Genomic DNA, 12,854 nt, shown 5'->3' with positions numbered 1-12,854 from the left:
CATGCGGGTGCAGGGGCCCAAGCACTTGGGTCATCCTCCACTGCCCTCCCGGGCCACAGCAGAGAGCTGGACTGGAGAGGAGCAACTGGGACCAGAACCCAGCGCCCATATGGGATGCCGGCACTGCAGGTGGAAGGTTAACCAAGTAAGCCACAGTGCTGGCCCTGGCAGCTAACTTTTTTCATGGGACTTTAGTAGCATTCTTTTTTCATGGGCACAGGAAACTAGATTATTTGTTTTTAACTGACTGGTTTGAATTTGATATTTTTTATTATTATTTATTTATTTATTTATTTTATTTTTTTTTTGACAGGCAGAGTGGACAGTGAGAGAGAGAGACAGAGAGAAAGGTCTTCCTTTTGCCGTTGGTTCACCCTCCAATGGCCGTTGCGGCCGGCTCATCGCGCTGATCCGATGGCAGGAGCCAGGTGCTTCTCCTGGTCTCCCATGGGGTGCAGGGCCCAAGCACTTGGGCCATCCTCCACTGCCTTCCTGTGCCACAGCAGAGAGCTGGCCTGGAAGAGGGGCAACCGGGACAGAATCCGGCGCCCCAACCGGGACTAGAACCCGGTGTGCCGGCGCCGCAAGGCGGAGGATTAGCATAGTGAGCCGCGGCGCCAGCCTGAATTTGATATTTTAAGTATAATTTACCATGGAGGATAACCAAGAACCAGAGTAAAATTACATACTTATTGTCCACATGAACTGGACAGACTTTCTTTTTTTTGAAAAAGAATTTGCTGCATTCATTCTGTGATGTTATGGTCTGTGCTGGCTATACATGAGGTGGCTGCCTCATTTAGCTCTGTGGATAGACACCCTCTTCACATGAACTAAAAAAATTGTACCAAATATTTTAAGTGACCAGTAGTCAGTTACTGTAAAATTAACCTACAAATTAAAGAGGAAATGTAAAAGAGATGGTTAAGTTCTTTATGGATTTCTTGACAGAGAACAGCATTTGATTAAGTAGATTCAGATATAGAATTACAAATAGAAATCACTGATAGCACTAATGAAGCATGCAAGTAATATCTCACTGAATATTTGAAGACTTTTCACCTCTTCAAAGATACCTGATTGGAAATACTGCAATTAATATTAACGTTTTCTTAAAGACCTTCATCTCTTAATATTTCCCTATTTTATTGAAGCCTTTTGAATTCTCCAAAGATAAAGATAAAAATGATTATTAGAGGATTTATCTGCAAGTATGATAGGGAAGTATAAGAAAAAACCAGAATGGAAAGCAACTGTTGGCAAGTACCAGAAAATTATGCTATTAATTTAAGTGTCATCAGAGCACAAAAGATCACATTCCGGGACTCTGTGAACATTATTAAAATACTGGCAATAATAGTACTTAAGATGGAGATATTATACTCTAAGATCTGGTTAAGTGACTGACATTATTACTTCACTTCAGGTATTATAAAAGTAACAAAATGCTTTTAAAGATAATAAGCGTTACATTTTGAGATTGGCAGTGTGCACACTTTTCTGCTTAAGTGATGTCCTAGTTTTACATAATTCAATAACGGGGAATAGCTAACATTTAGCATATCTATCTATATCTATCTATCTATCTTTCCTCCTTCCTCCTCCAATATGTACACATTTTATATAGAATCCTACTTGTGAAATGGAAGAAATTTCATTCTCCAAGTGGTAGGTGTATGAACTTTTCTGCCTCCTTTGGCCTTGCTGTATTGTAGAGAAGCTACTGCCTGTAGATCCACTACTGTCCAGAAATCAGAATGAGTGTAAAATCAGATTTATTGATGTATAATTGACATAAAATAAACTGGACATATTTAGAGTGCACAGCTTAGAGTTTTGACAGATACTTGTGAAATCACCTCGACAATCAAGGTAGTAAACATTTCCATCCTACTCAGCTTACCTCCTTCCCCTTGGCCGTCCTTCCAGCTCCTGTCTCTCAACCCTGCTGCCCCTCCTCCTGGTCCTCGGGCAGCTACTGATGTGTTTCTGTTGCTGTAGCTTTGTTTGCATTTTCTATAATCTTATTTAATCCAGCATAACTTTCTATGTCAGTCTTCTGTTCTCTGCATGATTATATTGAAGTTGGTCTACTTTGTTAGCATGTACTATAGCTTATTCTTTCTAAAAATATTAATTTGAAAGAGTGCTACAGAGAGGGAAGACAGGAAGAGACATGTTCCCTTCAATGTTTTCTTCTTTTTTAAGGAGGGAGTTTTTTTACGGAAAAGAATTTAGTGAGCATCCTGTTCTCTCCCCTCTTTTGCTTAGAAGCCTCCGCTTGATTTTCTTGGTTACTGGGATACCCTTCATCTCTCCCTAGAGTTTATTTTGGGGGACTTGACCTTATGTTATGGGTTTGCTTGCCTATATTTTTCCTGCTGCTCATATCTGTTGTCTTATTCTCTTATTTTCTTGTAGTTATCTTTTTTTTTCTTGTTAAATATTTATTTATTTACTTGAAAGACAGAGAAGGAGAGAGAGAGGGAGAGGAAGGTGGGGGGTGGGGGAAAGAGAGAGAAAAATCTTGCATCTGCTGGTTCATTCCCCAAATGGTCTCAACGTCTGGGGCTCGGGCAGGCCGAAGCCAGGAGCTTCTTACGAATCTCTCACATGTGTGCAGGGGCCAAAGTATTTGGGCTGTCTTCTGTTTTCCCACAGGTCGGGGAGCTGGATGGGAAGTGGAGCAGCTGGGACTCAAACCAGCACCCATGTGGGATGCTGGCACTGCAGGCAGAGGCTTAGCCTTCTAAGCCACAATTCCGGCCCCATATCTTTGTTCTTTTATTTCATTTCCTTTAATCATATTACTGTATCAGTGTACAAAAAAGAATGGCATTTTCCTTTGATTAGTGAATTATTAGTTACAGTGTTCTGGGTGTAATTTTGGATCCTCACTATATTTAAGCTGTGTGATTTCTTTGTTGTTCCTGTTATTTGTGTTCTAAGACCTATTCTAAAAGCTCAGAATTTTAAAGAGGTTGCAATTTCCCCTCTTATTTTAGGAAATAATTTCTATGATGCTTTTTCAGAAAGCAAGTTTTGAAGTTTATGTATTTGAAAAGCAGAGAGAGATAGAGTTCACCCATCTATTGGTTCTCTCCCCAAATGCCTGCAACAGCTAAGAGAGCCAGGCCAAAGCCTCGTACTGAACTTCATCCAGGTCTCTCTGGGTGGCAGAGACCTAACCACTTGAGCCGTCATCCAAACCCCACCACACGGTCCCACCCACCCAGGTGCACATCAGCAAAAAGCTGGAGTTAGGAACAGAGCCAGACCTGATCTTCGGCCCTCCTATGTGGGATGTGGGTTGCATCCTAACTGCACTATAAATGCCTGCTGCTTGTCTAATGTACTTTTTGTTTTAACTTCTGCCTTAAATACATGGGAATAGAAAATAGAATGCAATCCAAGTATTTTTATTCTTAAGTATGTTGTTTGATTCTGATATGAAAGTTCTTTTGATTAAAGGTGAAATTACTATATGTTAAAATATATAAATATATATTGGATATGTATATATATAATTAATGAAATCTTTATAAATAAGAATTGGAAATAAATTAGTACATTATAGTAATTAGCATCTCAGAAGGGAGCATTACCTGCTTTATGGATTTTCAAACTGTCATATTTAGAATTCTTGACTTCTAGAGCTTTAAGTCACTTTAGAAGTTACCCACTGCACAATCACATTTATAGATGCAGTGTTAAAGCTTAAAGAAGCTGAGTATGTCTTAGTTAAGATCAAATACTGCATTTCTGTAAAAATTAGAGCTATGACTTCCTTGCAAACTGGCTGCTTTTATCTTTGTATCAGAGAACCCTACATATAGTCCTGGCACTTGCTTGAAACATTAGTTTTATTAAATTAACTTTAATATATTTTTGAATGTACTATGTATATTATGACATGAAAGGATGGCTAACATTAATTTGTTTTTATATTTTTATGATTACAAAAGATTATGCATTATTACAGGAAATCTGGAAAAGTACAATGAAGAAAATAAAAATTGTCGTAGAAAGTTTTTTTTTTTGTTTTTGTTTTGTTTTAAACCATACTAGGAACCAGTGAAGGACTGGAATACAGTTTTGGGAGCAGATTCAAACAAAAACTACTCTTGGTTATTTAGGAATGGATTAAGGTCCATAGGACTTGCAAAATGCTTACCTCTTTACTGAGTTTTTAAATGTCATCAGTATCTGGAATAGAGCATAATGTTTGATATATTATTTATGTTTGCTGGACTGAATTTTATTAGGCCATAATCTGTTTACTTAGTATTTGTATATTTAATGTTGGATAATTTGGTTCAATATAATTGAGGACTTGCCTTCATTCTTCAGTGATTGATCCACTCAGTTTGTTGAATATGGTTGCAAATTGACTATTTTAAGTTGAAATAAAAATAAAAATTTTTCTTTATTAAGTCTAATACAGGAGTGGGGAACCTTTTTTTCTGCCATGGGCCATGTGGGTATTTATAACATCATTCTTAGGCAATACAAAATTATCAAATTAAAAATTAGCCTGCTATAGATTGAGTGAATTTTAAGTCCTGATTGATGTTGTCTTGGCAGGGCCTGACCAAATGATTTTGCAGGTATTATGCAGCACCCGGATCAGACTTTCCCCACCTCACTCTAATACTATAAAATGGGTTCTGTGTTTACAACCTCATTGTATCTCCCCCCAAACCCATAATATATTAGATAAATATTCTAAAATTAGCAATGAAAATACAGTAAATTAAAAGTTATGATTAAAATGTTAAGGATGTTTTTGATTCTTACAAACTGGACTTCTTGAATTTTGTAGAAGTTTGAAACATTGAACCATAACAAGCATGGGCTGTTTTTCATTTTCCCACCGGTGTTTCTCAAACTTGTCTGCACATTAGAATTGCTTGGAAAACTTGGAACAGTCCCAGAGCCAGAGGCTGCACTGAACCAAGATGAACTGAAAAGGAATGATTAGGAGTAGAACCTGAATATTAATATTTGATTTCCTTAGGTGATTCCAATATGATCTTTATAGATCACATAGATCATATATAAATGATCATATAGATCATATCTATAGAGAATGTTACAGATACTGATAGTATTTCTGAAGTTTCTTATCTTGCTCTGTAGTTGAAATAAAGGCTAAATTTTATGTAGAAGTTAGAGAATATAAAGTTTTTTATTTTTATTTTTTATTTTTTAAACTCGCTTAAGATTCTCTGGCTTTGGCCGGCGCCATGGCTTAACAGGCTAATCCTCCGCCTTGCGGCGCCGGCACACCGGGTTCTAGTCCCGGTCGGGGCACCAGATTCTGTCCCGGTTGCCCCTCTTCCAGGCCAGCTCTCTGCTATGGCACGGGAAGGCAGTGGAGGATGGTCCAAGTGCTTGGGCCCTGCACCCGCACGGGAGACCAGGAGAAGCACCTGGTTCCTGGCTTCAGATCAGCGCGGTGCGCCGGCCACAGCGGCCATTGGAGGGTGAACCAACGGCAAAAAGGAAGACCTTTCTCTCTGTCTCTCTCTCTCACTATCCATTCTGCCTGTTAAAAAAAAAAAAAAAAAAAAAGATTCTCTGGCTAAGAACGGCTTCCTAGGAGTGGACATTTGGTGCAGGCTGCTTGAGATCCCCACATCCCTGTCAGAGTACTGGCTCTTGTCCTGGCTGTTCTGCTTCTGCTTCCAGTTTCCTGCAAATGTGCATCCCGATGAGGCAGTAGGTAATGGCTCACTTGGACCCCTGCTACCCATGAGGGAGACCTAATTGAAGTTCAAGGCTCCAGGTTTCACCTTGACTCAACCCAGGCTGTTGTGGACATTGAAGGAGTGAACTCGCAGATGGAAATCTTTGTCTCTGTCTTTGTAGCTCTGCCTTTCAAATAAATTGAAAATATATAAATAAAAAATTTTAATGGGAGAATGCTTGTCAGACATTTCAGATATAACTTGCTTATCCATTGTAGTCTTTTTAAAACAGAAATGTGTATTTGTTTGTTTTAGAGAAGGTTTTAAAGATGTTATTTAATATAAAAATATTTAAATATGAATAAGTATATAGTTTAAGGCTCATATAAAAGGCTAATTATTAAACATTTGAAAAAATGAAATAGTCTAACTTAATCCATAAAAATCATTTAACTTTCTAAGTTATAGTAACTCACATGTAATTTATATAATTCATTTCATACTTTTTATTTATTCTCTGATATTATGTTTTCAAATTTAAATATATAAATATCAAATATAAAAACTTGCAAAAACTTCTGGTGAATGCCCATCTGCCTGCCACCTACAGATTCTACAGTTATTTACTAGTTTTGCTATATATTTTCTGTTTATTCAGCATTCTATCCATTTTTAGTGCTTCCTAAAATGATATGTGAGTATCAGAACACTTGCTCTAAAGCATGTAGGCATGCACACTGTAAACTAGAATTCAGTTCTTTGTAAAATTTGGAAGCAAAAAAATGCATACACTTAAGTGTACCTACTATTAGTTACTTTTTTTTTTTTTTTAATTTAAAACTGTTTGAAAGGCGGTGAGAGATATCAGTCTTCCATCCACTGGCTCATTCCCCAATTGATCACAACATTCAGGGATTGGCCAGGCCATAGCCAGGAGCCCAGAACTTAATCCAGGTCTCGCTGGTAAGTGGCAGGAACTGCATTATTGAGCCATCATGTGCTACATCCTAGGGTCCACATTTGCAGGAAGTTGGATGGATGTGGAGCCAGAACTCAACAGGATGCAATCCATACCAGAGAAAATGCAGAACGTTACCATCATCCCAGTGTCCTGCCCTTTTCCAGTAAACCTTCTTTATTTTGTTCACCATAGCTCAGCAGTGGCTGTCCCAGAACGTTTTATATCAGCAAAAGCATACACTATTTATTCTTGTGTGTCGGCTTCTTTCAGTCAGCATATTTAAAAAATCTGTCCATGCTATCTCCTGTATCGGTTGTTGGTCCCTTTTTATTCCTGAGTACATGTACATGAATCCTGAGTCTAGTACATGAATATACTGGAGCTTATTCTTTCTCTAACTGGCGGATGTTTGGACTGGTCACAGAGTTTGGCTCAGATGAATGTGGTTGCAGTGAACATGCAGGCCATTTTATGAAAATGTCTTCTCGGAGTAGAAGTGCAAGGTGATGACAATAGGAATATACTTCTAAAAGATTGCCAAATCTTTCCAAAAGCAGTTGTACCATTTTCTGAGCTTACCAATGGCATGTGGAGTTGAGGTTGCTTTCAGGGGTGGAGATCATCCAGCCTGTGGACCACATAAGGCTCGCAGAATCATCTGGTCTGGCCCTGCCAAGGCAACTGCAGGCAGGAGTAGAAATTCAACAAATCTATAGCAGGCTGATTTTTAGGTTGATAATTTTGTATGGCCTGTGAATGACATAAGTATCCAAATGGCCCTTGGCAGAAAAAAGATTTCCCACTCCTGCATTATCATCAATATTAAAAAATTTTTAATGTCATATCTTGTTAATACTAAGTGTTCTTTATTTCTGAAAATTTTCTTGGGTACACTTTTTTGCACATGATAAAGTGGTCAAAGGAAAAAAAAACATAATAGTACAGTAGATATAGAGAAATGAGATTGCTTATTTAATTTTTTTAACGATTTCAGCTTCTGGCAAAATACTGATTGAACCTTGGCTTTAATTTTGGTCATATTTCCTGGCATATATGGAGATATGAATTGAATATTTAATTGCATTGTTAGTATTTAGAATTAATGTAGTTCTTTCAGTCCAAATAGGGAAATAAAACAAGGGTAAGTGTTTTAATGGGCCAAGTAAGCAGTTGGAGAAAAATATTAATTTTTCATATAGTTTACTGATAAAATAGTTTTAATGTCTACTTCATAAGTGAAGTAGACATTAAAATTGAAATTGAAATTACTAAATGAAATGTTTCCTTGTCACACTTGTCACTTTTTTTGATGTCTGTTTTCCTAATCTGTAATATAAAAACTAGTATTTAATGTATCTAGAGAACATGGCTATTTAGTGAAATCTGATAATGGCTTTACAGTTTAAAAATCTTTTTCTGTAATTACTGAAGTTCTAGTTCCAAGGGTAGTTGGATTTTTGCAGTTATTTTTCTCATTTTATTAAAAAAATTCTGTTCAAAATATACAGTTAAGGTAATTGTGCTTAAGCGAAATGGGCCATATAATTGGAGGTACCTAATTTCAGATAAATTGAATCTTAATTCCACTGAAAAATTTCATGACTTTTTTGGGATGACTGAACTGGTTTTTGGTATACAGTGAAATAGATACTCTTAGGTATACACCTATATAGATGGAGGTGGGGAGAAAGGAAGATACAGACACTATTGTATTGATTTTTAAAGCAGCTTTTCTGGAGTTTGTTTTTCTGATTTCCAGCTTCCGTCAACTCAGTTTTAGGTGAGTATAGTGCCCTAGAAGGGAATAGATAGTCTACCTTTAGTATCCTAGAAGGTTATTTTCAGGCATTAAGCAAGCTGTAGTTCATGCACTTTTTTTTGTTTGTTTCTAGTGTAGTAGATTGAGAGCAGCTCAGTGAAGTTAAGCCATGAATTTATTCAAGTGTCAGTCCTGACTGAGGTGATAACGTGGAATGGGTTTTTCTTAAGTGAATAGGCACAAAATACATGTTTAAGGGAATGGCTACTTTATCTTACACAGGGTGTATCATATTCTTTCAAATTGTTGGCTTATGTCACTTATTTTGAATGAACATGTATTTTCAAGGATTTTTGTATGTTTTGCTTACTTGAAACAATAACTAAATCCCTTAATTCATTTTAAAATCTGTTTTAGTTTTGCTTTTTGTCAAAAGTGCAAGTAATTAAATTACATCTTTTAAGCATATCATATTTTTGAGAAACTACTAACTTGGTTTAAATCAGTGATTGTTTTAAAATCAGTGATGCCTTTACTATTTAATGAAAATGTATGTAAGCTAATTCCCATAAAGGATTAATACCTGAAAGAATAAATTCCACTTTGACTAAAAGTTCATTGTAGAAAACAAAAACTTGTCATTTGTTTGAATTCTTAAAAAATGTATAAAACTTTTTTGTACTTTTTGCTCAATTAGGTCTGCAAAGCTGTTTCCTAACTAAAAGTAATTTAATAAACTAGAAATATGGCTATGTTTAACTTGATAGCTGTAGCAAAAATGAAATTAAGGCCATTTCCATATTAAAATTTCACAGATATGCCCAATATATTAGATATATGATATATATTATTAGAGTTGTGCATTCATATCATCTTGTAATAATTTATATTCTATATAGCGTAGATCATAGTGCTAAATAAATACGGTTTTAAGCTTTTTTTACTCAAAAAAGTATACAGTCTATTGCCAATAAGAAAGAATCCTGTTAATGTTAATGGAGGTTAGGAGATGTAAAGCAGGAAGAGCTGACTCATTTTCTACAGTCTGTCTGACAGCTGAAAAGCAACAGCTTAAACTTTTTTCCTGGAGTGTATTTTGAGTGAATGATTATCTGCTACTGGGAGAGTGCCATATAACTTACTTAGCTTTCATCTTTCCACAGAGCTCTTTAGTAAGTATTCATAGTCAGTTTTTGGCAGCGTTAGAATCACTGAAGGCATTCTGGGATGTTATGGATGAAATTGATGAGAAGACCTGGGTACTTGAGCCAGAGAAACCTACACGGAGTGCAACAGCACGCAGAATTGCAATAGGTAAGCCAAAAGAGGACTAGTTGTTTCTTTGAGGTGTTTGATTTTATTTGGTATTACTCAGGGAAATGAACCTAAAGATGACAAATTCTTAGATGATATTTCTTTGTGTAAAATTAACTATTAAAACTGATGTAAGATGTAAAATGATTCTATCAGTATATATTTAAAAGTAAACATTTTTGGTGAAATGGGAAAATACTGACGTGTTTTGTCATAGAAGATAGTGATCCAAATGAAGTAACGTTGAAAAACAATGTTAAATGAGTTTTTTTTTTAAAAAGATTTATTTATTTATTTGAAAGTGTTATACAGAGAGAGGAGAGGCAGAGAGAGAGGTCTTCCATCCACTGGTTCACTCCCCAGATGATCACAGTGGCCAGAGCTGTGCCGATCCTAAGCCAGGAGCCAGGAGCTTCCTCCAGGTCTTCCTAATGGGTGCAGGGGCCTAAGCACTTGGGCCATCTTCTACTGCTTTCCCAGGCCTTGGCAGAGACCTGGATCGGAAGTGGAGCAGCCGAGTCTCGAACTGGTGCCCATTTTGGATGCCGACACTGCAGGCAGTGGCTTCACCCGCTATACCACAGCGCTGGCCCCTAAATGAGCTTTTTAAAGGAAATCATTTGAGATACAGGGAGAGGTGACAAAGAGATTTTTCATCTGCTGGTTCATTCCTCAAATGTCTGCAACACCCTGGGGACGAAAGCTGTGAGCTTGAAACTCAATCTAAGTGCCCTATGTGGATGGAATTGCTACTTGAATCAATCACCAATGCCTCCACGGGTCTGGATTAGCAGGAAAGTGGAATCTGGAACAGGAGTCAGACTCTCCAATATGGGACCTGGGCATGTCAACTCCTGAATGTCCACTCTACCCTTTAATTAGCTCCGAAATAATAGAGGTTATTCAAAAATGTGTGTAAGTTCAAACAAACAAAAATCCTTGTGTTAGAAAAAATGATCTCTTTATGTGTGGATCTTAGATAAGATTGATATAAAAAGATCCGGGAATATTTTCTGACACAATTGTAGAGGAGGAAAAAATAATGTGACGAGGACCATGTATTGAAGAATAAACAGAATAAAAAGAATAAATCAGAATTGAGTATTTAAAAATATTTTCTTTTTGATAAATCTATGAAAGTTGTAAGATATTATATACTAATAAGTATCTCTATAATGTTACCATATACTTACTATTGACTCTAAAGTGATTAAATACATTTTTATTATGAGCAAGCAAAGCCTGAGTTTAATGTTAGAGTGCAGCCTTTAAACAAATTGAACTCACATTAAATACCAAAACAGTTTTTAAGGTAACCATTTATCTCTGCTCTTTCCCCCCTATTCTAAATAGATATGTTGTTGAAAGGTATATATTGTGAAAGATATTTTGAAATTCTGATGTGATTCATTTCCAAATTAGTGAGCAATTTTTATATTTTCTACCCAGGCACAATAGATTATCTAGGGGGGAATAGTGACATGTTATTATGAGAAGAAAAAGTCTAATTATGCAGCAGTTCTACAAATAGTATTGTTACTTTCCCAGTTTGAAAAAGTTTAATAGCATTTAATTTGGAATAATTAACCAAATTATGGTATATTTGTGAATAAGTAGATATTAAAAATGAAAAATATTTTCTTTGGAGAACTCTAGTAATTTTTTATCTTTATAGCTCCATTAAAATAATTATTGTTACCAGGTTATGATTAAGTATATTTTTTTACTTCTCATTGTTCAGCGTAAACAACCTGGTTTTTATTCACTCTCTATTTGTTAGTTTGTTTTTTTTTTTCCTGCCTTCAGGAATTGATCTATCATCTTTGGGCCAAGTTTTGAATAAATTAATGCAAAGATTAGTTAATATAACTGTTGTTAAGTGAAAATACTTTCTGGAGCTGTTAGTAGATGACATTGCTAAAGGCTAATAAGTAATTCATGTTTATGGTAAAGAAAGCATTAACAAATGAGGGTATAACTTCTTGAATTTTTGTTTTCTCATTGAATGGCTATACCAATTTTCTTTGGCCATTTTTGGGGCAAATTTATACCAATTCTATATATATTGTTAACCTTTGAAAAAAGGTGTATTCCTTAGTGTATAGAACTTATCAAAATGAGATCCAAATGGATTATATATTATTAACCTTCACAAAATAATAGTAAAACCTCTCTATGATACTCTAATACAGTTACAAAAGTTTTAGAAGACTGTTGCCAAATAGAAATGACTTTTTCTTATATCCTACAAACTATTTTATTTGTTGCCTTTTTAATTAAGTGAATAATTTCAATTTAATATGAACTGGATTCTTTGTTAACTCGCAAAGGAAAGCCTCACGTAGAGTGAAGGAATTCAGCAAGAATTCAAATTTTTATAAATTTTCATAGGACTTAAGCATGTTTAGTTTTACTATTTTCTATTTTTACATTTGAAATGTAAACTTTTCCTTCTATGCCATGGAAAGTAATGTGGATCATTAATTCTGTGACTTGTGATTTTTTTTTTTAATATTTATTTATTTATTTGAAAGAGTTACAGAGAGAGAGAGAGAGAGAGAGAGAGAGAGAGAGAGAGAGAGAGAGATGATGTTTTCCATCTGCTGGTTCACTTCTCAATTGGCCGCAACCGCCGGAGCTGCGCCAATCTGAAGCCAGGAGCCAGGCGCTTCCTCCGGGTCTCCCACGCGGGTTTAGGGTCCAAGGACTTAGGCCAACTTCTGCTGCTTTCCCAGGCCATAGCAGAGAGCTGGATCGGAAGTGGAGCAGCTGGTATGGGAAATAGGATGGCGGCAGTGCAGGTGGCCTCTTTACCCCCTATGCCACAGTGCCAGTCCCAGTGATTTTTTTTAAAGATTTATTTTTTTATTTATTTGAAAGAGTTACAGAGAGAGAGATATCTTCCATCCTCTGGTTCACTCTCCAGATGGCTGCAATGGCTGGAGCTGAGCCTATCCAAATCCAGGAGTCAGGTGCTTTTTCTGGCCTTCCCACGTGGGTGCAGAGACCCAAGTACTTGGGCATCCTCTGCTACTTTCCTAGGAGCATTTGCAGGGAGTTGGATTGGAAGTAGAGCAAACAGGATTTGAACCAGCACCCATATGAGATGCCGGCGCTGGCCCCGACTTGT

General features: G+C 36.4%; 1 protein-coding gene across 5 annotated transcripts in view; it reads left to right on the top strand.

Annotated features, from left to right (window-relative positions):
* FANCL (FA complementation group L) overlaps positions 1-12,854 on the top strand; it is a 71,128-nt gene that overhangs the window by 52,148 nt on the left and 6,126 nt on the right. For all 5 annotated transcript variants that reach the window (XM_062209483.1, XM_062209480.1, XM_062209479.1 and 2 more), the window contains one exon: positions 9,574-9,724. In XM_062209483.1, coding sequence (XP_062065467.1) covers positions 9,574-9,724 — 151 coding nt within the window. The remainder of the gene's footprint in view (positions 1-9,573; positions 9,725-12,854) is intronic.

The sequence above is a fragment of the Lepus europaeus genome, chromosome 13, assembly GCF_033115175.1.
Source record: "Lepus europaeus isolate LE1 chromosome 13, mLepTim1.pri, whole genome shotgun sequence".
NCBI classification, from domain to species: Eukaryota; Metazoa; Chordata; class Mammalia; order Lagomorpha; family Leporidae; genus Lepus; species Lepus europaeus.
This window is presented reverse-complemented; position numbering and strand designations above follow the sequence as displayed.